Source organism: Myodes glareolus, chromosome 3 (genome assembly GCF_982192425.1).
Source record: "Myodes glareolus chromosome 3, mMyoGla1.1, whole genome shotgun sequence".
Taxonomy (NCBI): Eukaryota; Metazoa; Chordata; class Mammalia; order Rodentia; family Cricetidae; genus Myodes; species Myodes glareolus.
The window spans coordinates 102,823,665-102,850,193 of record NC_142028.1 but is presented as its reverse complement, the minus strand read 5'-3'; the positions used below and the strand labels follow the sequence as shown (position 1 = coordinate 102,850,193).

The 26,529-nt window shown below is 42.4% G+C and overlaps 1 protein-coding gene across 1 annotated transcript in view; it reads left to right on the top strand.

The window, feature by feature from the left end:
- The window catches only part of Focad (focadhesin), a 297,602-nt gene that overhangs the window by 223,650 nt on the left and 47,423 nt on the right, over nucleotides 1-26,529 (top strand). The window contains exons 22-28 of the mRNA XM_087904862.1: nucleotides 1,158-1,250; nucleotides 8,631-8,719; nucleotides 11,643-11,687; nucleotides 16,152-16,260; nucleotides 19,184-19,300; nucleotides 21,557-21,795; nucleotides 26,109-26,198. Coding sequence (XP_087760988.1) covers nucleotides 1,158-1,250; nucleotides 8,631-8,719; nucleotides 11,643-11,687; nucleotides 16,152-16,260; nucleotides 19,184-19,300; nucleotides 21,557-21,795; nucleotides 26,109-26,198 — 782 coding nt within the window. The remainder of the gene's footprint in view (nucleotides 1-1,157; nucleotides 1,251-8,630; nucleotides 8,720-11,642; nucleotides 11,688-16,151; nucleotides 16,261-19,183; nucleotides 19,301-21,556; nucleotides 21,796-26,108; nucleotides 26,199-26,529) is intronic.

The window sequence follows — 26,529 nt, the reverse complement described above, 5'->3', positions numbered from 1 at the left end:
ATAGGCAAAAGTCAGAATTAATCTCCCATTGTTCCAAAAGTCATAATTAATCTCATTGTTCTTGTCTGTCCCATGTCCTATAGAGTCTTTACAGTCCCTCCATGCAGTCTGCTTATGCCCCTTTCTGGCTCTCCTGCCAGCAAGTAAGGTTCTTGTGGAGTGCGTGATCGTCATCCACAGTACCTTGCATAGTAGTCTCTCACTAGGATGAGAATGTAGCACACCCAGAGGCCATGACTACTGGCTGTATTCAGCTGTGCTGTCTCTCCTGTCGAAAGGCTCTTGAAAATACTCTCAGAAAACTGGGAACTGTTCTGAAGCACAAGTTACTGTAATTCTGTCATAATTATATACAAGCCTCTCCCTTTCTCATGTGTAGGGAGGTGGGTAAGAGTTTGGAAACATGGATGAGAGTGTGATTGATGTGTTTAGGGATGCACGAGCTGTGACACACTGTAGCTGTTTCTCCTAAGTCATCTTGAACAGGCACAGACTCTGGGAAGATGTGTTGCAATGCTGTGCACTAATAGAGAGAAACAGAAATGACTGTCCAAGCCACATGCTTCGCCTGGGCTCTGCTCAGTAGATCTCACTGTTGACACATACCGTTTTTCTCTTGTATACCCACAACGATGAAAGGGCAGCCGTCCAGCGCTGCACACAACGTGTGCCATCTCATCTGTATGCCCTTCCCACCATAGTTTCTACACAGTGCGGTTTCTTTTGGAAGTTTATGTTTATTCAGAACTGGTCAGATTTGAAGTCCAAGCTATGAGTAATATTTATTTTTATTTAATATTTCTAGGGGGGTTGTTAGACAGTACTCTGCTCCCTGTCTTTGGCAAGAGGTTTTATAGCCTTTTCCCCTGCTTTTCAGAGAAGGATTTGTATTACAAATACATCTTAACTTGTTATTATTGCAGGGTTTCATTTGCTTTAATTTAGAAAATTCCAGGCTTCCTTTATTTTGTCTCTACAAAATTCCAAATTCTGTTCAACTGGGAATATTGAAAAGATATTAGCCATGGTTTCAATCCTGAGCTAACTCGATTTGTTTTAGAGAACAAACCATTTACATAAAGGAAAGAAGAACTGGTGTTTTCATTTCATTCTGAGTTCTGTATAGTCTAATGTGCTTCTGCTCATCTTTCCCACAGGTCCATGTCCAGCCGTCAGAATGGCACCGTGCACTCTTTCTTCCACAGGCCTGGCTAGCGTATATGACTCGAGCATACCATGCTGTTTTACAGGTCAGTATACAAGGGGTGTGCTTTGTGGGACAGCATGTCCTCCTCCTCACTGATTTTGTAACAATGTGTCTGTACTCTGGGGTTGACTACACAGCATCTACCCCTGCATGCTTCTATGGTCCCAGTGAAAAACCAAGGTTTAACTGCTCTAAAGTCCCCCTAGAAAACAAATGAGTTCATTGGGCTTATTTACAAAGCATGGGTGTGACTTATTGATATGAATGGGGTGATTTCAAAGCAGCCTCCCCAGAAATCGTTTCCCTGCATGAATGATAATTTCCTCGTAGCTGAATAGATGAAGCCCCCTTTCCCCTAAGCTTCTCTGACTTTTATCCTTTAGCTTCTCCCTGACACCCCAAAAGCCTGTACTATTAAAGCAATATTGCTCACACCTGGTTGGAAGGAGTAGTTGAATACTCAGGTGTGAGTTCCATGACCTTCCCCCTTCTCCTCCTATCAAGGAACATCAGTGTCCAGCAAGCCCAGTTGGATGTTGTTTTGCAAATGGCTCAGCTGATCTCCCGAAGGCAGAGATTGTTCTGCCCAGAGAATCGTGTTGAAAAAGTATAAAAGCACTTGGGAAAATAGCACTAGCACTATCAAAAATGCCATGGTTCCTTTTGTTCATAAGAAGTGTAAGACACAGGGCAGTAATAGCACAGGCCTTTAATCCCAGCACTCGGGAGGCAGAGGCAGGCGGATCTCTGTGAGTTCACGGCCATCCTGGCCTACAGAGTGAATTCCAGGACAGTCAGGACTGTTTCACAGAGAAACTCTGTTTTGAAATAGCAAAACAAAACAACAACAACAAGAAGAAGAAATGTAAGGCTTGGTACTTCTGTCTGTCTCGTGCACACGTTCCCTTCAGAGACTGGAGGGAGCACAGTGAAAGCAGAGGACCGACAGCACTGGCTGTCACTCAGGAGAGGACAGCAGCTGCCATTGTCTGTTGTCTGGACGCCAGGCGACATTCCCGCATGGAGAGGAGGGGGGTCATTTCCAGCAGAGAAGCTGTTGATAGTTGATGGCATGTGGGGGAAGGAGAGGCAGTTTTATTTAAGGGTGCAGCCCCTGATATGTGACCAGGCTCCAGTGGATGGCCCCTCTCTCATGAGTATATCAGCCAAAGCTAAGATAAGGAAGGGGAGGAAGTGGTGAGGGGTAGAACCGGAAGAGTAAGGGGGAGAAGCTGCGAGTGAGTATGTTCTGAATATATAGTATGGGTGTCTCAAAAATTAATACAAATAGTATGTTAAGTAAAAGAAAAGTAAGGCTTATGTATAGTTGCACTTAAATTCACATGTGACTATTCCCACGTTTGTGTGTCCCACTCAGACCTCCCTTCTAAGTTCTACTCTCTTCTGTCCTTTTGGCCTTCTGAGTATCCAGCGTGACTGTCCCACACTGAGCTCCGCGTCTTGTCTCTATGCTGAGCCTGCCTGTATCTTTTGCCTCATCTCTTGACCCTTCTCCCAGACATTCATATTTCAGCTTTTCCAGATTTTTGTTTTCCGAACATCGGCAGATATCCCTGATGTCCTAGCTTTCATACATACTGTTCCTTTCTGCCTCAGAGGCTGCCCTTCCCCATATGCTCTTGTTCTTTAGATTAGTTGGGGGAAGGTACTTGGTGTACTTATCTCCTATCCCTCACTGGATTATAGGCTCCTCTCCTCTCACATTGGTAGCCCTGTTTTTCTTTTTTTGAAGCTCTTATCATATTGATTTTTAATTAATTAATAATTAATTAATTAATTTTGTATCCCGACTGCAGTTTCCCCTCCTTCCTTTTCTTCCAGTACCCACCTTGTCCCCACCCCCAACCCACTCCTCTGTTTCTGTTCTGGAAACGGCAGGCCTTCCATGGATATCAGCAAAACATGGCAAGTCAAGTTGCAGTAAAGCCTAGTCATCTCCCCGTGTACTAAGACTGGGCAAGGAGACCCAGTCTGAGGAACAGGCTCCCAAAAGCCAACAGAAGAGTGGGAGACAGCCCTCCTCTCACTGTTAGGAGTCCCACAGAGGACCAAGCTCCAGGACTGTAACATTGTGCAGATGGCCTAGGTCAGTCCACGCAGGTTCCCTCGCTGTCAGTGCAGTCTCTGTGAGGATCCCTCGAGCTCCTCCTGGTTTTGGCTGAGTCTGCATCTGTTTCCACCCCTTCCTGGAGGAAGCCTCTCTGATGACGGTTGGCTAGCCACCAATCTATGAGTGTAGCAGAATATTGTTAGGGATCATTACATGGACTTTTTTTATTATTTTATTTTATTTTTGCCTCCAGCCGTGTTTGGTTCTGTCCTAGGTCTCTCGGCCATTCAACCTGTGGGTCTTGGTGCTCCAGGCAACGTCAGGGGTGGGCACACTGTCCTGGCATGGGTTGGGGACTCCCTCAGTCTCTAGGCCACCCTCACCGTAGCACACCCCATAGGCAGGACAGACTGTTGTCTGGTACCTGCACTTGTCTTTATTCCTTCAGGCCTTCCTTTGCTGTTGTCCGTCATCTATGTCTAAAACAACAGTTGCTCTCCAGATATATAAAACACACACGACTGGCCTACTTTCAATCCAAGATTACAAATGTTAATGTAGTTTTTAAATGTCAAATACAGTTTTTATTAGCGGAGAACTATTCAAATGGGCAAGGTTGAATTCTATTTTGTGGCTGGAAAGTCATTGTTAAGAATGGTGTGTGCTGGGGGTGGGAGTTGAGATTACTTAAGTGACATGCTCAGAGGAAGACTTTTATGGAGTTTAAGGAATCATAGTGTTATAGGTATGTCAGCTCTGTAAGGCCCAGAGAGTGAGAGCCAGGGGATGGGTCGGAAGGGAAGGCTGACTGAGTTTCTGGACTTTTGTGTTCCCATCTCGAATTCCCATCTCAATCCTTGGTGCAGCAGAGCAAGTATTTAACCTAGAACTGATAAAAGTGTAGCACTTCTGACTCTTTAGAACCGAGGAGGGGCCGGGGTCTCTGCATCCTCAAGACCAGGCCCTTCTAAGGTGCTTAGTCTGCAGCCGTTTAAACACCATTGTTTTAGTGTCCCCACTGTAATCTGCACAGCAAAACCGCAGCCACACTTGGGAATTCTGGTCCCCGGCTCCCTGTTATTTACCCAGTGTTTCATCTCCCAAGTTCGGGTGCTCTTTATATTTTGACTAGTTCCTGGGTAAAGGAATGCGCTTCAGTCTGTGTGCTTCTGTGTCCTCAGCATATACCACCAGACAGTTTCTATTCATGAGGAGAGAGATTCCAAGGCAGGACATAGACTTCATCTTCACGTCTCCCTCAGTCACTTTGCAATTTTTCCTGGCCAGGCACAGTGCTGAGCTTGTGGGTTACAGAAGAAAATGAAGGCCCTTCCTGCCAGCCAGGCCCCATCCAGTCAAGAATGCTACAGGCACCTTAGCGGTTTCACTGCAGCATTCTCCATGCTTAACTACAGAAGGGATGAAATCCTGCAAACACCTGGACAGAAGGAAGTGAGCAACTCCTGCAATCAGCTGAGAATTTATACTGCCTTAAGGCAGTGGTTCCCAACCTATGCATCACGGCCCCTTTGGCAAACTTCTGTCTCCAAAACTATTTACATTATGATTCATAACAGTAGCAGAATCCCAGCTGTGGAGGAGAAATGAAAACAATGTTATGGTGGGGTCACCACAGCGTGAGGAACTGTGTTAAAGGGTTGCAGCGTTAGGAGGTTGAGAACCACTGCTTTAAGGGGAAGAAGGGCTAAGCTGAACAGGATTGCGATATAGTTCACACTTTACAAAAGTTTCTGTTTTCTCCATAACTGTTACTGTTGATCAAATAACTATTATGTAACTAACACTTAACATACACCATTTCAATTCATCTTTACAGAACCCCATGAAGTATATGTTATTAAACCCATGTATAATGGTATTATAGGTGGACAAGCAGGGTCCACTAGGAAAGTAAACAGCTCAAAGCCAAGAGTTGGTAAATGAGTGAAATAGAATTTAATTCGAGAATCTTCTGATTCTAGAGCCTCATATGATTGCCTAGCACCATCATCAGTTATAGTAGTAAGCAACACAAGTTGGTCTATCATTTTATTTCCTTATTACATTTATTATTTGGTGTGTGTATGTGTGTATGTGGGTGTAGGCATGCTATGGTACATATGTGGAGAATAGTAGGTACAGGTCTAGGGACTGAATTCAGGTCGTCAGGATGGGAGGAAGTGTCCCACCTGCTGAGCCAGCCTTCTCGTACCAGTCTAATAAAGGGCGAATCTATTTATGAGAAGCTTTTTTATTTTTAATAATGTAGGTCAAGTATTCTCTTCTGCTGGCGTAGTGATGTGTGCATTTGTTTGCTTCCACTTAAGACCTCTTTACATCCTGTTGCATCGACAGTTGGTGAAAAGGTGAGCCTGAAAGGCTCGAGTGGAGAACTCCTCAGTGCGCTGTAGGTTTGTCGCCGTTGCATGAGAGGCACTGATGGGCTTGGCTGCTGAATTTGACTACATTTGGAGCTTACAGCATCCTAGGTGAACTGGAGGAACGTTGAGATCCTCACCCATTACATGAATTTGTGTCCTGGAGGTGTCTTCTGTTAGTTACAGCAGCTATGGATACTTTTGTCTACTGCTGGACAGGTTTGGTAGCATTAAACTCCATCAGTTAGAGGTGCCTTTGACTTAGTTAACCTTGGTTAACCTTAGGTGACAGGCTGAAAGGGGTTCGTCCTACACTAGTTCCTAGACATGGATAGTAGTAAGACACGGATAGTTTGAGACCTGAATACTGCTAGTGCCTTCTGCTTATTCATCTTCCGACTTACCCAAGTTTTCCAGAGGAACTTGGGATTCAAATTGCATGTCAGTTTTTCGGACATGCTGGAAGTAAGTGGATTTCTTCCCATCCAGGTATAATATACAGAGACAGACTGATCAGGTGTTCTCCTACTGTTTTGCTAGCGAGTGTTCTAATAGACTCTTCACCAACCTGATTGGAGGAAGTTTCTATTCTTTCCTTTATTTTATTGCTCTTTTTGGACGCTGAGGAAGTTCAGGCCTCCAGCTTTGTGAAAAAGTCTCTTTGAGAGCATATGACGTCACACAGGAGAGAGTTATAAAGGCTGGTTGATTGCGGACACACTTCCTTAGTTGGTCAGCTACCTTTTAAACAATCTGAAATCAACGCTGTAATTGTGAACTAAGATCTGTAATAAGTTAACTTCTGAGCACTTGAATTTTTTCTTTTGTGTATATTTTGGTGGGGGAGATTGGACCCAGGGCCATGTGTGTGTTAAGTGTGTGTTCGGTCACAGAACTACATACCTGGCGTCTGTTGCTTCTTTTTAACGTGGACTAAACTGGGTAGAATTGTTTATTGCATCCTCGAGCCCTTCTTTGTATTGTCTACAGATAGTAAGTAAGAGGGATGGATGGATTACTAACTGGAATCTATGCATGACCTAAAGACCTCAGTTCAGGTGGTTATTTCAGCATGTTCGTTCCCAGTTTTTCTGCCTTAACCAAATGAAAATGATTTTACATTTCCTGCCTTCCTAGGAGTTCACTATAAAGGTTAAACCTTAGCAATATCTTTTAGTTTGACAATCTCTGACACTTTATTGTGAGAGAATACCTTAGGACCCTGTCTTTAGTTACTTTTCTATTGCTAAACACCATGACCAAGGTAAGTTATAAAAGAAAAATTTTAAAACCTCAGAGCCCTCCCTCAGTGACACACCTCCTCCAACAAGGCATACTTTTCAATCCATCCCAAACAGTTCCATCAACTGAGAACCAAGCATTCAAATATATGAGCCTGTTGGGGGCATTATCATTAAAAGCACCATGGACACTAAGTAGTCAATAGGAAAGTGACAACTGGTGGTGTAGTCACCACTTAGTTACCCAGATCACACCCACTCTGGGGGAGACACACAGAAGACATGAAAGTAGCTGAGGAACTTGTGGGGAAGAAGCAGGGGTTAATAGTGGGAGTGTATCTGATCAAAATACACACACTTGTGTGTGTGTGTGTGTGTGTGTGTGTGTGTGTGTGTGTGTGATGTCAGGTAGCTGATTGGCTGTTCCCAGGCTGTTTTGCCAGGAAGTGTTCTGATTGGCTGTTGGAGGGTATTATCCTTCAAAGCACAACAGATACTAAGTAGTCAGTAAGCTACTAAGTGTTCTAATTGGCTGTTCACTGTAGCTCTGGAAAATATAATGCCCTCATCTAGCCTTGATGAGCACCTACACACACATAACATATATTTACACAGATACACACATACACGTGGATGTAATTTTTAATTTTAAAAAAGTTGGACAGAACAGGAATCCAGAGTTAGTAGATGCTTGAAAGGATACTCAACCTCATTAGTAAACAATGAAATCAAATTAAACCATGACGGGTATCTCAAGAATGATGACGCTCTACTGAAGATATTTATAATGATATGAAATAGTCAGAATAAATGACTTTATTATTTTTCAATTAAAAGTTCTGTTTTATTATTTTATGTGTATGGGATTTTCCCTGCATGTTTTGGGTTCTACTTGCATGCAGTAGGCTAGAAGATGGCACAAGATCCCATTGGAACTGGATTGTGGATGGTTATGAGCTGCTATGTAGGTGCTGGGAATCAAATCTGGGTCCTCTAGAAGAGCAATCAGTGCTTTTCAACTCCACACTATCTCTCCAGCCCCAAAACCTTCTAGAAATAGCTAAGCATTGCTCTATATGCTTAATAAAATCTGAGCTCTTGTCCACGTTAGAATCCATCAGTAAACTACTGTTTTAATTACATTAGATAATGTCATTGATAATGGAATAAAGGTGAAATACCTGATTGCAGTAATACAGTAAAAACCAAAAGGGTTAAAATTGCAAGGTGTTGGTCTTAAAGGAACAATATTAACTATATTTTTGTTACATGGCTGAAGTTGAGAAGTTTGGTATGTGTTTTTATAAGTTCATTCAAGAAGTATTAATGAATACTAGTGGTTACCATTTTTTACATAATACCTGCATCTTAAGATTTGCATTCTCACCTAATTAATCTCCTGCTGTGTTGTCGTGACACTGCTGTCCAGACCTCAGTCTTTGCATATCTAATATTATCAGTTGCTACCCATTGCCATGGGGACTTTTAAAACGGGACTGTGAGCATCAGATCTTCTTTGAAAGGCCTCCTGAAATGAAGCACTGAATTGGCCGAGCCTGCAGCCTCTTTAGGCCTTTCCCCTTCTGAATGCAGGGGAAATTCACTGAGCAGGGATGTGAGTGACTCACTTATTTTCAAGGTCTACTATTGCCTTCAGAACCACTTGTGGCCAGTTTCCAAGGGAATTTTCAGCCAGCAGCTCTGCATGCTGATCCCTCTTGTGTGGTTTGCAGGGAAGGATAGCGGAGCTGGAACTGCAGTTGCAGCATGGGAAAGAAGGACCCGAGGAGGTGCAGTACAAGCGAAGCACAGCCTGGCTCTGGTAAGCATGACATTTGGCTGCACAAGTTGTAACAGGATGTGAGCAATGAAGGGAACAGTAAATGCTTAAAATGCTTCCGTGCTGACTGCATTACCTTTTGTGTGAGCCAGAGGGAACTCGGAAGACCCGATAGGTTTATTCACCTACTCCCTAGATACATTTGTGTTCATGTGTGTGTGTGCATTCCCATTCCTCGGGATCTGTAAAGGATTGTTACCAATATCCTCTTCAGAGAGCAAAACCTACTGAAGGTCATGTCTCACATGCACAGCACAGTGCTTACATGTAATCTCTGCACATCCTCCTACATACAAATCACCTCTAGATTACTTTGCTAACTTATACAAAGTTAATTCCTGGATTATCCTTGCGGACTATTAATGTTCCAGGAAAGTGACAAGAGTCTACACGAGTACAGTCCAGATATAATGTTGCCCAAATATTTGTAAGCTGTGTTTGATTATATTGATAGACTTGGAACTCACAGGTACAGAGGGCTAACTATACTAATATATCTCTGGGTTTTTGTTTTTTTTTTTTTGTTTTTTGTTTTTTTTTGTAGTGTAGTGTGGGAATGGTTTGGTCCCCTCAGCGTTGTTTCTTTAACTAATTGTTTTAGTCCTTTTGAGTAAAAATTCTGTTTCTCCACTCAACGCATTGCCATTCCCCCTCATATGTAGTCTGGAATTACTCCTCTTCTCCTTTTTACATGAAGGCATCTTCATGACTGTGACGATCTTCCTATCTCAGACCTTGAGTTTCCCAGCAGATGTTCTCTGGGGTGTCCTTACTGTATTACCCAGGAATATATAAATGCTAATGTGCTAAGAGCTTCAATTGTTATATAGTTTGAGAAGAAAACTAGCAACCAGTAATAGGGGAGAAGCAAGAGAGTGTTGCGTCTCTAGAGCCAAGGACAGAGAGTGGTCCAAGAAGGGGACCAGCATTGTGTCAAATAATGAAGATGGAGGTTGAGAACTGAGTGTTCAATCTAGCCTCTTGGAAGTCGTCTGTGACCGCGAAGGGAACTGTTTGGGTGGAGCTGTGGGATAAAAGCCAGACTAGGGAAGTGGAAGATGAACTTGAATCAGACCCAGTTAATTCTGTTCTGAAAAGGTCTGATGCAAAAGGGTGGTCGTAGTGTCAGTAGCAGTTGGAGGGCCTTTCTTCCCCTGGGAGCGTAGATACTACAGCATCTTCACCTGCTAAGGGCGACAGAGGAAGGGAAAGCTGGTGATGCAGCAGAGCGATTCGGACCAGCAGGAGCTCCGGGAGCCACGCGTGCCTGTTCATACGGAGCTCCTCGGTAGTTACTGTCACATGCCGAAAAAATAAGACTACAGAAAGTGGGGACAATCTGTGGGTAAATTCGTCATTGAATTACTTTTAAAATTATGCTTGTGGTCTATTAGAGCTATTGCAGTTGGTTCTTAATGACTTATTCTCAGAAACGCTGACTCGACTCACTAAGAGTTTTATCAGGTGCAAAAAGTTTTGAATATTAAGTTTTATATTCATAAAAAATGTTGAGGGGCTGGAGAAGTGGTTCCACAGTTTAGAGTACTTTCTGTCCTTGTGAAGGACCTGAGTTCAGTTCCCAGCATTCACAGAAGGTGGCTCACAACCACTTGAAATTTTACTTCTAGGGCATCTAATACCATCTTCTGCCCTCTGTGAACACCCATACATATGGGGTGCATGCACACACAACACCACATGCATACACATCAATAAAAATAAATCTTCAAAGATTTTTAAAAAATGTAAATCTTACAAAGTGCCTTCTACTCTACCTCAGAGCTCCTATGTTGGAAAAGATGTTTTAGTCTGTAAATATTTACAGTGAACATACCTTCCAGCCCACAGGTATAATTATATTCTTTTGGCATTGGTATTTGAAGTTGTGTTTTATCTATGCATATAGTGATTTCTGTATATACAGTTTGTATACAGTAAATTGATATTGTGGTGATCTCTCATGCAAAAAGGAGAGGACAGTATCATTTGGGGCTACCATTACAGAGATACAGGAGACAGGGTGGCTTCAACAACAGAAGATTTTTTCCGGCTCTGGAATCTGGGAGCCAGTATGTGTGAAGTCCTCCCATGCTGTGTATCCTTACGTGGGGCCAATGGGAAGAAAGCAAGCTTCCTCATACCTGTTCCTGTGAGAGCACTGAGTCTATCTGTGAAGGCTCTGCCTCCAATTACTATAGGAGAAGGCAACACTCAGTCCATGGAAGAGTAAAGCAAAGGACAGCTATGCCCCCTCTACTCCACGGCGATAGCACTGACACCCGAGCACCCACCTCTCCACAGAGCTGGCACTGACACCCGAGCACCCACCACTCCACGGAGCAGGCACTGACACCCGAGCACCCACCACTCCACGGGGCTGGCACTGACACCCGAGCACCCACCACTCCATGGGGCTGGCACTGACAGCTGTGCCCCCACCACGGGCACAACACTGACGACACTGCCTGTCTGGCCTGCTTGGTTACATTTCCTCCTTACCCATATTCACTAAGGGATCCTCCAAAGAAGTGAATAAAGCTGACTCTGGAATAAAGCCCTTGCTATCGTCCTTTTCCAAAGCCAGTTCTACACTTGTACTTTCAAAACCCAGAGGCATTGCTGGAAGTTTTAAAATTAATTTCTGACATTATTTATTTGCGTGTCAGAGCAAATAGGCCTGCGTGTCCTACAATGGCCAAGTGGAGGTCAGGGAGACATTTATGGGAATTTGACCTTCTTCCTTGTACCATGTGGTTTCCAGTGATCAAACTCAGGTCCCCGGGTACCTTTGCCTGCTGAACCATACGACTGGCCTTCTGGGAGTTCTTAGACATTGACGAATAAGGTAGTCGGTGCAGTCATTGGTGTCATATAAGCTCATGTCTGTTTTCCATCTTTATTGCAGGGTCAGAGACATGCTGACTGATGAGATCACCAAGACAGCTGCAAAGTAAGTCATGTATTCTACCCAAAATACCAGTAAACCTTTTACTCCTGGACAGGTATATACACTTCTCCTTTTAGGGCGTTTCATAATATTAAGAACTATAAAGTAATTTTTTTGGTTACTTTTTGATAGAAAGCCTCCGTTAACTCCTGTCAACTATATTAATTCCCACCGCATGCCTTTTTGTACACAGAGGGATAGATGCAAATACATCTTTTTAATAGAGAGATGTTCAACCTGAACATCTAACAAATGCCATGTGGTTTGACTTAAATATAAAGGATTATAATTTAATTCAAGGAGGAAAAACAAATTCTGGAGAATGGAAGTTGCATTGGGTATACAAATAGATTATTGAATCTCAGTTGCAATGCAACAAATAAAGTGGGACCCCTCTTCCACTTCCTGGTTGCTATGGGGTCCAGTGTTGTCTAAGAATCCAATCCTAATTAGCAATTCATCTGGCCTTGGATAACCCTCATGAGCTCTATGACACACTTTAAAAATGAATTTTATATATACAGCACTAATACAAAGACTGTGTGAAAGGCGATGTCAGTCAGATCCTGGTGGTGGTCTGAACAAAAATTACTTGAGTGTTACTGCCGTGAGGCTTTTTATTTACCCTAAGCCAAAGCTCACTAAGGAAATTATCCCCTAATGAACTTGCAGGAGCGATCACTTCAGGCCTCTCCGCTAACAAGCTGACTAATTGTTCCTGGCAGCAGAGACACAAGCCAGTTGCATTCCTATCTCCCTTCCACCATCACCCTCTGCTTCTGTGTCGCGTTGCATTGCGTTCTTAGTCTCCAATGACATGGGCACTCTCCTGCCCTGGTTTTCATATGCACTGAAGCCCATGTCATATCCTGGGACAGAATGTAGCTATAAAAATTGGGCATTAAGGGAATGCAGTAACAGCCCCATATTGCAAAGTGGATATCAGCCTGTGCTCATTACTCACCCCTGTGCCCCCCACTGAATAAAGGAAAAGAGAACTGGGGGTCTCCTGTCCACACTGCTGGAGTGGGCACGGGGAATTGGGAAACCCGGTGCAGAAAGGATATCATTTTAGCGATGTGCTTTTCCGCACAGGGGTGAGGATGGCTGACCTTGAGTACTTTCCTTTCGTAGTTTCGTACTGTGCCCTGCTGTTCTTACATCCTCTTAGAAACAGGGCATTTGGAGCAGAAAGCTTGGACGATAAAGAAACAAGCATGTTTATGTTCAGACAAACTGTAATTTTGCCTCTGAAGTCACCTTTCTACCTCTGTTCTTGAATCTTATTTCCACATGACCTTTCTCTATTGGTTTCTGAAACAGCGCGTTGCTACTAGTGCCCAAGCCAATGTGTTCACATTCTCAGGGCACACGATGAAACAATTCATATTCTTATGGGAGTACTACCTTTTTATCAAAAGCTTCATAGTGTATTTTTGTAGATTTTTATCTTACAAAGCAATTGAGATAGTGCTAACTGTGGCAGGAAGTGAACAGGACATTGCTTAAGGTCAGGGGCTGAATAACAGTGATGGAAGAGTGGCTTCCTTCACCTGGGCAGAGCCCTCTCTCCTATCCTTTGACAGTTTAGCTGCCCTGACTGCCTGAGGCCAGGGCTTGTTTTGTTCACTGGTAAGTTAAGTGCAGAACCTCCAGTCACAGTTACTGACTTGTTAGTTTGAGAGAGTATTTTTGAGAATCAGGGTTATGACTAAGGCAGAACCAGAACATGGATAAGATGGATGACTGATGGCAATTTGTTTTCATTATTATTAATTAAATGGGTTTGAACTCAAAGACTAAAATCCCCAAATGATTGGGTCACTTTGCTGATATGTAATGCAATACTGTGTCCCTCAGCAAGCACCACTGAAGCTCATCCTTGCTTGTGCTTTTTAATTAGGTTAATGACATCAGTTTGTTCCAAAGGACAATTTAATTAAAATGTCAGTGGTGTTGCTTAGATAAAGACTGTACTGATGCTGACATGTTATTATGCAAATCAGTCACAGCTGTTCGACTGGTAGGGGATAGTTATTCGAGTAACAAGGCAGCGAGTTTGTGCCACTCCAGTTGCAGACTTCACCAACCAGCCTTTCCTTGATGTTTGCTGAGTATGTAGTATGTACTGTAATCCACAAGCCGATGTTCTGGGTATGTCGCAGGTCTCCAGGCCTGGTGTCTTCTCCAGCTGGGACCCTGACTCATGGATGCTTTGTGTAGACTGGAGCAATTGTGTTCTATCTGGAAATCAATGTCTAGATAAAATTCAGCCTACATCCAACGATCTAATTACTGTGGCCTGAGATATATTTTCCTTCATTTTCCAAAGTCTGTACACACTCAGGTGTGTCAAGATGAGTGAAATAGAGTGATGTGGAATCCCGGTTTAAACTGCAGCAGGGCTAGAGAGATTGCACAGTGGCTGGGAGCACGCACTGCCGTTGTAGAGGACACAAGTTGGCATCTCAGCACCCACGTCAGGCAGCTCACTCCTGCACATCCTGCCCTGCGGGATCTGATTTCCTCCATCCAGTGGCATGACGGCATCAACACACACATAACCTACACTCCCATGGACATGCATACCCACACACAAGTTTAAAAATCAGAATACATCTTTAAAAAGACATTGGCTAAATTCTCTTTTTAACTTGAGTATTATAACTTTTTATGTAAGATGCATGTTTAATGAGATTTGATATGCAATTCTGGGTAGATAGAATTAACTGTTTTCTGTGTAGTGAGAAGACTAAAGATTTAATTTTCAGATGACTGAGAATTTTAAACAACTTCATCTTCCCTCCCTCTCCTTCTCCCCCTTCTCCCCCAGGATTAAGGTTTCCACAACCTCAGTAGGAGCCATTTGTTTAGAGCATCCCAGTTCCCCAGTATGAATGTTGGTGCCTTACTGACTCGAGGCAGACCTCACAGAAGACTGAACAGAAGGGTGGTCAACAAAATGAGCAAGTGGCAGAGCAGGGCTTCACGAAGCTGAACTGCTTCTGCTCAAGGTGGGAGGGAGAGACGCAGAAAGGATTAAGTAAATGAAAAGACTTGATTCCTATAAGATAGAGGCACACATGCAGGAACACATGTTCTCAGGTTCAGCTTTGTGCGGAGTGATCTGGAGGTGGGAACCAGGCTTGTCTGGAGAACTGGTGTGAAGACCGTCCTCACCCTTCTGCTTCTGCTATAGCCCTGTACTGCCTAGAGCGAATGCATGCAGTGAGCTCAGGCTCAGGCTCCTCTTGAGGGTTCTGGGGGCATTCTCTGTGGACCTTATGAAGATACAGTTATATACCCCGGAGTAGCATCTTAAGATGGGGCTGTTCTGCTGCAGACAGCAGCTCATCATTGTCTCATTCAGAATTTTCTTCCGTAGGATTAGCCTGGGAAGTGTAGTAAATGTACATTTTTGCATGCGAAGTATATATGAAAATTTGGTAATTTTTATGATGCCAAGTTATGAAGTAAAAAATAAGAGTGTTTAGTGTTAATATTAGAAAACTATCATTTGAATTATATAACAGGACGACTCTCAATCCTAGTGGTCTCAAAACAATTCCCCCCCATCTTATCTTGAATCGCCAAGTCATATTATGAAGTGACTCTAAGGTTTCTGGTTTTGATTTAGTGGGATAAGGGAGAAGGGGAGTCATGACGGCCAAATGCTGCCACATCTTTTGGGGAGTAAAGAACACTTGTGACCTGATTCAGGGGGAGCTGCTTCCACACACTACTGCTTCACAAGGGGCCGTTACACTTCGCTATGTGTTTAATTCTGTTTGGGGAATAAATCAATAAATTCAGATTGCCCAAAATGACATATAATAATGTAGCTTGGGAAATTCTGTGTCAGAGAATGAAGTAAGATTCATAGGAGGAAAATGTAGAAATAAAGAGCTAGCATTTCTAAGTTGCACAAGGTCATAATGATCATGGTGAGGAGAGTGTCAGCACAGATGTTGTTGGTATCTGGGGATAAACAGACCAATGCCTTCTAAAGTTTACTTTGTTTTCAAGACAGGGATAACTAGGTATCCCAGCCTGTCCTGGAGCTTAGATGATGATGACCTTGAACTCACAGAGATCCTCCTGCCTCTGCTTTCTGAGTGCTGGGATTAAAGGTGTGCACCACCACACCTAGCTGATTATTTTTATTTTCTGTGCATCAGTGTTTTGTCTGCATATGTGTGTGTATCCTATATATGCCTGGGGCCCATGGAGTTTGGAAGCATGTCAGATTCCTGGAATTGGATTATTGATGGTTGTGAACCGCCATGCTGGGAACCAAAGTCAGGTCCTCTGCAAGAACAACAAGTAGTCTAAGCCCCGAGCATCTCTGCAGTCCGTGTCTGCATCCTTTCTTGTTTCAGCCAGCTCTGTGCTGTAGCGGTAGTGCTCTCCCACCTTGTCTGCTTTCCCGTGATAATGCCTTCTCTCCTGGAATCTTTTCTAACACAGGGAGAGTCCGGTGGTCAAAGGAAATGCCCTGCTGGCCCTAAGCAGCCTTGCTGTTGTGGTGTCCAAGCACGAAGCCAGCCTTTCCTCAGATTCTGATGGAGTCCTGGAGGTGAGTCGAGGGTAGTTAGGGCATGTGGGCTTTGGTTACATCTCTTCAGTCCTGACTTAGGTAGCCTGGGCCTAGGTTTGCAAAGTTAAATTCTGTGACTGCATCTTCAAATCGTGTTACTTGTTAGCCCTGCTGTCTTCCTGACTCACTTGTATTTCTGTTCTGCTTTCCCCGGTGTGGTTAAGTGGTCATTTCCATCTGAAGGTGCCAATCTTATGAAACAAGGGCCATCTTTCTGTGATTACATCACTGATAACCAATCTTAGGAGGTTAACCAGGCTTACCGAAAGTGAACAATGCTGTCAGAAAATGATAAATAAGCTGTGTTTACACACTGAAAACATTGTATTTTGCATTTTAATTGTAGATGTCAATGATAAAGTGCCTATTCATTGTTGCAAGGCATTTATTTCTTAATTAAACATGTGGCAGGCTGGCCAATATTCATTTCCAATGTACTTTTTCAGATAATTCATATCTGTCAAAATAAAAAGCTGTGGATTTGTTCTTGTTTAAAGTTCTATTATCTGTTAGCTATCATTATCCAGATATGATGTGGCCTGAGTAGTTAAAAACAAAACAAAACAAAATAAAACACAGTCTTTGGAATAACAGAGGCCTATATTTAAATTTCATGACTTTGACTTATTAGCTGTAAACCTTTGCATAGTGATCTACACTTTTAGAGCCTGTTTCCCAGTCTATAAGATGGATTGACAGTACTTCCCAGATAATGGTACTGTAAAAAAATAAATGAATTCGCCGACACACACACACACACACACACACACACACACACACACACACCTCATGACAACAGGTAAATGCTAAGCTCTCGATAACTGCAGCCATCACTAACATCACTCTCTCTGTCCTAGAGGAGTGTTTTATGAGCCATTTGTACTCTGTTTTGTCTTCATTTGGTTTGTTTGGATTTTTAAGATAGGGTCTCACTATATAGCCCAGGTTGGCCTCAACCTCACTCTCCTGTCTCATTCTCACAAGTGCTGGGATCCAAGTTTTCACCCTACACCTACTCTGTGTTCTCCTTTCATGGTGTTTTTCTGGGTGCAAGGAAACAAACTCCCATCCATTGAAAAAAGAACTGAAAATACATGGGATTTGGAAGCCCTTGGAATTGAAGACAAAACTTAAAGGCTGCGTTTGGGAAGGAAAAAGGTAGCCTCTGACCCAAGAGCTATTGGAATGGCTCAGCAGACCATTCCTACGTGGGTCATTTGTCATCCTTGCAGCCACCATTTACAATTTAGATTCACAGGGTCCTATGCACATCCCATTGGTAGGCTAAGAACACAGCTTCATCTCATCATTTAATTTATCTCTAAAGAACAGAGGAGAGAGAATTATCTAAAGGGCGTTGTTGAAGTAGGTGAGTCTAGGGACAGCCCAGTGAATCTAGGCAACCCTTCCTTGGTGGAAAAAATTGTATATGGCTTTGTGTAGGGCACCACCTAGTACCGTCTGTCCTGTGGGTAATTGCGGTGTGGTACGTCCTGGTAGAGGGAAAGATTGCACGGCCTAGTCAAACCTCTCCTGGACCAAGGTCAGGGAGGGATTGCTACCCTTGACCACGTGTTCTCTGAGTCGGGGGCAAACCCCCTTTGGTTGGCTAGGTGCAGATCTTCACTCTATCCCTGCCCTTGAGAGCAGCTCCTCCCTCTACCTAAGCGCAACCCCCCTCAGTGAACTTGAGATTCCTGGGTCAGCTGTTTGCTTAGGCCTGCTCTAGTTCATCTGCTTCCTCACTCTTGGTAGACTGTGTCCTTTCACTAGTACTCAGTGTCCTGCCTAGTTTGTTGTTAGAGACACAAATAACCTGATACCACATCCAGTGACATTGTCACCAGTGAGCAGGAAAATCAGGACTCTGAGGCAAGGACTACAGATAGGTATTACATGAAGAGAACGGGGTGTGGCCCAGGGATATTATATGAATGATAAAAGCATAATTAGTTGACATTCAAATATTTAACTTTGTTTTTTTTTAATAATGAAAAAGTTAAGGAAATGTTTCATTTCATTGAGAGAGCCATGGACTGCCTTAGCAAAGGCTGCATACTAACTAGATCTATAACTCTAAAAGATCTTGGGGGTATTTATAGTGAACTACCAGTTGTGAAGTTAATTTGCCCCATAATAACAAAAGGTATAGCTTAGAATTGAAGTTCTAGATTCTCATATACTTTACCCTACTTTGAGCCTTTTCATACTGAGAAGCCATGAAGGGCTAAGAGTGGGGCTTTGCTTTTATTTTTATTGACCTTGCCTTTGGCCATTTCTCAATACAAAATTCAAATCTCATTATCTGATTGAAGTTGAACGTGTGTGACTAATAACAAAAGATCTTAAGATGAATGTTTCTGACCCCATTGCCACAGGTGACTTTAAGTTTTCTCTTTAGTTAAAGGAGTTTTTTAAAAAATAATTTGTTAGTTAGGTAAATGTGTCTGTAATAGACATGATATGTAATCGACAGCCATATGTAATAACTAGTAAGCAGAATTGCTAGAGATGTTGGTCAAACTGTTGCAGGCTAATTGGCTACTTTGTGAAAAGGTAAGTCATGAATGTGGGACGTTTCAAAAATTTTTTTTTTGCACTTCTCTCTTGTATATGTTGTTTATCACAGTTCATGGGACAGTGGGAATCTGAGTATATTCTGCCGTAGCCTCTGTCTTCCCACTGCTGATAAATCCTGAATAAATGTAATTGTATTCTTGTCGGGGAACAGGTAAGGACATATATTTGCCAACTCTCTTCATATAGTCCAAGCAGATAAACTTTACTTTTTGATGATAGCCTTTTGTCATGTAACAAAGGGATGGCTGTACTCTAGGTGTCAAAATAAAATTTAGTGGTCCTTGTTTTCCTACCATCTTTTTATGTTGTTCCTCATCTACAGGTTCAACCTAATTTCCTTCCAGTGAAAGAGTGGGTTTCCATGGTGCTTAATACGCTCCTAGTCATCGTGGATAGCCATTACCACCCCAGAGGACAGCTCTTCTCCTGCTTTTATCATGTAAGTACAGAAAGAGACATGAACAGCCTCACCAAGGGTTAACTCTCCTGACGGCCACTGTTCACATGAAAACCACGGTATGCTGTGGTAACTTCCAGCTCTAGCTGTAGGCTAGAGGTGTGGTGGCGGGGGGGGGGGGGAGACTGGTGTGTAGGTAGGCCCCACAGTTGGATTGATTTTGATTTAGGATGTGTCCCGGGTACCAGCAGTATGAAAGCTCTTGAGGTTTTCCTGCTGTGTAGTAAGGGTCAAGGGTTATAGCTGTGGGATACATGGTTCTCTGGATTTATTTGGTCTTTTTTGACTTTATAAAATGATAAGAATAGCGGTGTCCTCTGTGGTGACTAAAGTCTGTATGCCAGCTCTCAGTTGTGAGTATTGACCTGGTAGTTTACTGGTACCATTCTTGTTTTCCTGGTGAAATAAAAGTTCAATTCCTTTGCTGTGTTTTTCTGCCTTACCAAAGATTGGGAAGGTGAAATTATTTAAGTTAAGTGTAAGTGTTGTATTTTGAAAACAATAAAATTCTTTTTAAATCCCAAGTAATCCTGTTTGGTCCTGTGAACAATGACTACCCCCTCCTCTCCTGTCTTCACGATGGCAGTCTAATGACTGAAGCCACGGGAAATGCACATCTTGTTGTCTGACTCTCCCTTTGGGCTTGTGGAATCAATTTACTTCTGCTGTGGTGTAGAATTGTTTTGGTTTTGCTCTATCAGTATCCATTGCTTAGGGAATTACAGAGATCACGGGACAGTCAGCTGAGTGGCTGAGGATTGTAGTTGTTTGAAGAAAAATGTAGCGCAGATCCAGACCTGTTGCTAAGATTACAGATTTAGCCCACAATCCATTGCTAAACTCTGCTCAGTAAATGCCCTGTTCCTTCTTCCCTTGCCCTTGGGAAGACCGGGAATGTATTGATCTAGGGCTTAGGGTCCAATGCTAGATTTAAAAATAATTTGATAGGTAATGTAGAATTAAGTTGTAAGTTAGGTTTTATTCAGAGACGTCATCTCTTAGTACTGGTTGCCTGACTTGCTTAGAAGCTTATGCAGTAGCTGGGTCAGATACTTACCAGAATAAGATACTCTGTGAGATTTCTTATCATTCTGCTTAGTTCTTATGAACCAGTAAGACAGCCTCTTTATTTCGCCAGTTCAAAATTACCTCTTACCTTTTCTCATTCTTTTTACATTACTATTCATTTTAAGACCCATTTCAAAAGTCACTTCCTTTATTTCCTGTGTCCTTTTGAGTAACTCTGTCAATTGGGAACATTATATTAACTTGGAGTGCAATGTCCTACATACTTGCTTTTTGTCCTTAAAGTACCAGAGCTTGGCGAGCAAATAGACATAAATTCAAGCACACTGTAGCGTGCTTCGACTGTGAGGCACAATGCTGCCTTTATGACACATCTGAAAACTTCGCTGGACAATAGTGAGGGTGGTGAAGAGGCTTTCCTCCCTACTGGAGACACATTTACAGACATATAGCATGTGTGGTGGAGTGCGCTAACGTGGAACTCTTGTAGATACTGTTCATGTTCAGCTGCCCTGTCATTCTCCTAGGGCTGTTATTCATTTCTCTCCCCATAATTGCATATCAGAAGGCACATGTAGAGCCCTCCATTTCCTTTTGAATAGCTGGTTATTGCTTTTAACCAGAAGCTTTTAGAATTTCAACTTCCCTCTTAATTAAAAGGAATTAACCCCCTGTAGGAAATAATCCATCTATTGGGTTGTGTTCCCACCAAAAATTTTGGGAGATGTGCCAATAGGTCTTGTGTTAAACTTCCACCTGTTTCTCTGTAGAGAACTTAAACTCCTGACCACCGCCCTTTCTTTCTTTTCAGGGCAAGTCCTAGCTTTCTGGACAATTGTAATATAGCTTGTCTAAGTTCAGACAGCCTGACCTGGCTTTCCTATTATATGCATGCAGGCTTTTAAAAACATCAAAACTGTTTGAGTTTATATAGTGAGAGAGCCCACAACCTCTAAACATAGACACTTGGAATTCTCTCTTTGAAATTTAAAAGAACATTGCTGATTTCACTCGGTAGTAGATGGACTCATTGACTGAAATCAGGGTATGTAGCAAACACATTTAGATTCTGTTTTGTTTTGTTTTTTTTTTTGTCTGTAGGGCAAGTATAGAAGAAGCCTGTATTGCTGTAGTGTTCATGTGATAGGTGTTTTAAACACATCCGTGTTTTAAAGAGGCTAACCCCTGTTTTCTTCCTTTGGCATGTCCTAGAAGTCCTATTCTGGTGAGAACACGGCCAGCGCTATCGCGCGCTCTGCTGCCGCCACAGCTTTGTCTCTCCTTGTGCCGGTTTTCATTACCTCTTGCAAAGAGAAGGTTGAGGAAATCCTGAACATGCTGACTGCCAGGTTACCTGGGAAACCAAGTGCTGATGAATCGCAAGCCGTGCAAATCCACATGGGCCTTGCTTTGGGGATGTTTCTCTCTCGCTTGTGTGAAGAGAAACTAAGGTACAGTTGATTGAAGTATTGCTGTGTTTCCTCTTTGTGATTTAGGTGATGGACTGTCGTATGCATGCGGGTTCCAGACATTCCATCCGAGCAGTATGTGCTTGCTCAATTTCTGAGATGGTTGAGTTGATTGTTTATTCCCTTAGATGGGTGAATTCTGCTGCTTTTAAAATACCATCATATGAATGTTAATATGCTTTGAGGGTTACTATTTAAGTGACTGTTTACTTGAAAAACATGTCAGGCTAAGATAGAAGCCCTAAGTCCATCTTTCTAATTTAATAGGCATAAACAAAAGCCTTAAAGTGCTGTAAGTGAAGAAAGACTTCTCCCCTGCCACTTTCATTGTTGACATCTCCATAAGTGGGAAGGAAGAACTGGGGAGTCCCATGTGGCAGAGGGGTGCCAGGAGCCACTGAATCATCTGAGAACTGCACGTACCCAGCTTTAAAATGCTGCTTTCTCCTCTGCCCTGGCTACGCTGAATAATCTTTAAAGGCTCCTAATCTGTGCATATTATACTGGATGCTTTATTCTGTTTGACTTCTTGTTTTTAGGTTGCTAGTATTATCAGTGAATGGATCAAATGGAATATGAAAAACTCAGGTGAAAAATTCCACTGAACATCATTTTCCTATACATCAATTCATCTATTTTAGCTTTGTTCATACTTGGTTTTTCCCCTGTATTTTATATTAAACCGTAAAATTTTATGCATCCAGATTGATTGTAGTGTAGTCTAACATGCGTATTTGGTCACCATGAATATTTAATGGGAGTGACTTAGACCTCAATCCCATCTTCTTCCTTCACCGGAAACATCTAGCTATGATGTTAGCCGTTCCTATCCTTCCTGGTGGGTAGCAGTTAATGGTCCAAAAGCAAACAACGGTGTTGGTGTGGATAAATTAGGTGGTATTACACAGTATCTGTAGTGTTTGAAACTAGAGTTAAGTTTCTGTTTGTAACTTTCAGATTTTGAACAAACATTTTTTGTTTTGTTTTGTTTTGTTTTGCGGTGGGTGGGAGACTACTGTTGCTTTGTAGGCAGCGGCTCTTCCTTCATTCCTGGCCACTCAGAACCGAGTAATCACAGAGAAACTTTATTAATTACTGCACTACTTGGCCTACTAGCTCAGACTAGCTCTTGACTAACTCTCACATCTTAAATTGACACATTTCTATTAAATCTGTGTATTGCCACTAGACTGGCTTACGGGTGCTGACATGTTACTCCTTTGGCAGCTACATACCATCTCCCTGACTCCGTCTACTCTCTCTATATGTTTCTCCCAGTCTGGCTATATTCTGTCCTGCTATAGGCTGAAGCTTCTTTATCAACCAGTGGTAATAAAAACATTCTTACGGGGGGAATCCCACATCATTGCTTTTGGGAATGAATTTTTCAAGGGAACATCTTTAGCTTCTGGAAACATCTGACAGATGAGTGGAGTGACTGGCACAATATCTTTAAATGTTAACGAAACATGCCCAGAATATTCCCAGAGGTCCAGCTCTGGATATGAACAAGGAACCTGCCCTTTGCATGGCAATCAACTCTTTCATTCCTTGTGTGTCCAATAGAACATAAAGTGTTTTGCAAAGGCCTAAGGCTTAAGTGATTTCCGTCTTTGCTACTGTCTACAAATAGCGCTCTCCTCACTGTCTGTGTTCAGGTCTTTCTCAGGATGTTTTCACATCTATAACAGAGTCCTGGCAGCTCAAGTCTGGGTAACTCACTTCATCCCATTCTGGCAGAGGCTCATTTCTTCATTAACTTGGGATAAGGTGCTGCCCTGGCTTTACAACTGTCGGGTTTGCATTGGGGGTGTGTTTCATTATACTGCCTGGAAAATCCCAAGGTGATGCACACACGTCCTCTTATCCCTCATTCCCAGGCTGCCTTCTACCCCATCTCTCTTACTTGAATTTGTAGCTGCAGAGAATCCTGGGAAAGGATTCCAGGCAGCTCATCATGGCCGAGTCACTCGGAATACTAGTAGATTGTTTATTTGATTGTTTTGTTTTTTAAGATACAGTCTCTATGCAGCCTTGCCTGTCTGGGAACTCAATATGTAGACAAGACTGGCCTTCACAATCATAACATTTTGTGCTACTTCATAGCTATAATTTTGCTACTGTTATGAATTTGTATGAATGTAAATACCTGATGCAGGATATCTGATATGTGGCTCCAAAGGGGTCACGACCCACAGGTTGAGAATTGCTGCTCTAGAGGCCGTTTGAGCTCACTAGTCTATACTGAAAATACTTAATTATATTTTATTCCTAAGAATACCTCTGAAGGCATTCATCATTTACTTCCTCTCACCCTGTGTGTCTGTGTGTGTCTGTCTGTCTATCTGCCCGCCCATCCTTCTCTCATGCCTTAGTATCATCCATGTTTGCAAGCATTGCTGTAGTCTTGATTTGAATGCTGTTATTTAAAGTGATCTCTGGCTGCGTGGTATTCTTGGGTTGTGTTGCATCCAGCATTATCTGAGGACAAAGAGAAGCAGAGCTCTAGGGACCCTAAGTAATAAAACATGAGTGAGGAAGCCCTCGGCTTTGCTAGAGGAAAGAGCCAGAATGCCTGCCTAAGTCTTCTCTTACTCACCAGTCTTAGTTCTCACTGAGACAATTATATAAATGATTTGTTATACAGATGCAGAAAAGTGTAGGTCTGGGGAATTTCCCCCTTAAAAATATATAATTAAAGGGATTAAGGCTAACTGACAACCCGTACAACTGAGACATGAAATCACAAGTTATGTCCCTTGTAAGAGAGATTTGGGGTGATTGATAACTGTACCCATAGTTTTATTACACTTTCTACCGAAGTAACACTTTACATTCTTAGAAATTTGAAATTTTGTTCTTTAGTGTTTTAAAATTTAAATACAAAGTGTAAAATCAAAAGAACTTTTTAGGCCTTATTGTTTGTGTAATTTGTTTCTCACTTGTTTTAGAAGTCACTTGCTCACACTTCCTGCTTACTCAGTTAATATGATTTCCTTCTTGGGTGTCTGAGGAAGTTGAAGACTAGATAGTTATAGCTTGTCTTGTTAACCAGACTCAAAAAAATTCAATAAGAATTGTAAAGTATATATGGTTGAGTGACATAAAAAGATAATGCAAGTTAGAATAGAAAGTGAATTAGGTACAACACTTTGGACTCACCAAGATAGGATAGACCTAATGGAGTATTTCCTCTGAATTTGTCAAATGCAAATAGACTAGACATTGTTGCTTATTGCCTGTATAAATTGTATATAGTTATTATACTTATTGTATACAGGTTTTCTTATAGTAGTTATAGCCTTCTTTTTTAAAATTTTAGATTAAAAGGGAGACGTAGTTATATTTTGTTTAACAAATAAAGCTTGCCTGAAGATTAGAGTGCAGAGCTAAGTCACTAGAGGCCAGGGAGTGGTGGCACACTCTAGTCCCAGGACTCAGGAGACAGAGGTAGAAGGACCTCTGTGAGTTCAAGGCCACCGTGGGCCACAGGCCACACAAGATTCCAGAACTTGGGACCACAGGCCTTTAACCCCAGCACTAGGGAGGTGGAGACAGGAGCGATATGACTGGTTAGGGAGAGGAATGTAAGGCTGAAGGAGACAGGAGCTCAGACAGTCAGAGGTTTGGTGGGGACAGATGGAGTCTGGAGATACAGTGTGAGAGCAGGCTACTTCCTTTGGTTTGAGCGTTGGTAGAGGTAAAAGAACTCTCTGGTGGCCGGCCACTCTGCTCTGATCTTCAGCATTAACCTTTGTATCTGACTCTGGGTTTTTATTATTAAAAGCTACTAGAATTTGTACTACATTCTTCAAAAACCTAATTACTGAATATTTTCTTTGTTTCCCTGTCTACAAATAAGCATATATGTGTCACTAATATTGTTATTACCTTTTTTATATATATAAAGAAGTGCTGATGTTTCCAGTAGATATTGACAGAAAAAGACTTTCTTTGTAACACTTTGGCTTTTTTATTAACCTTTATTTATTTTTGTATTGTGGGGGAGGGCATGTATGCTGTTACACATCAGAGGACACCTTGTGGGCATCATGGGGCTCCTTCCACAATGTTGACTCTGGGGATTAAAGTCAGATCAGGAGGCTCTGTGACGTGTTAGACCAGCATCTTACCTGCTGAGCCTTTGTTTGCTGCATGGTACTGGGGAATCACTTCTGGAGTCTGTGCACGCCAGGCAAGCACTCTGCCACTGAGCCTCACACTCCCAGATATGTCATGTACTATGAACAGTTGAGTGGTTAATAATAATCCATCATTCCTGTCTCTTTATCTAGTGACATGTCTGGCCAGCAGATGAACCTTCTTCTGATAAAGTCCTTGGATGCCCTGGAAAACTGCTGTTTTGACCCCAGCCTTGAACACAAGTATGTCGGTTCCCTTCACAACCAGTGCTCAGAGAGTGCTTGCTACTTACAGCAAGCCTTGACTGCTGTGGTGAAGTGTTGGCAGGATCTGATCTTGAGTTCCTTTCCAGAGTGTTCAGTAACAGTTGGAAAGGATCTTTCATTGAAAACTTCTTTGTTCTAAAACCATATCATGGGTGGGCGTTTTACTTAAATGCGGAGTAGTGAGTGCTATTTTGTAACTCAATCCTGTTACCAAACTTCAGTGTTGTTTTGTGCTTGTATGTGAGGCATGGATCTGGTGTCAGGTAATCTCACTTAGTCTTTTCTCAAGATTAGCTGAAATTATTTG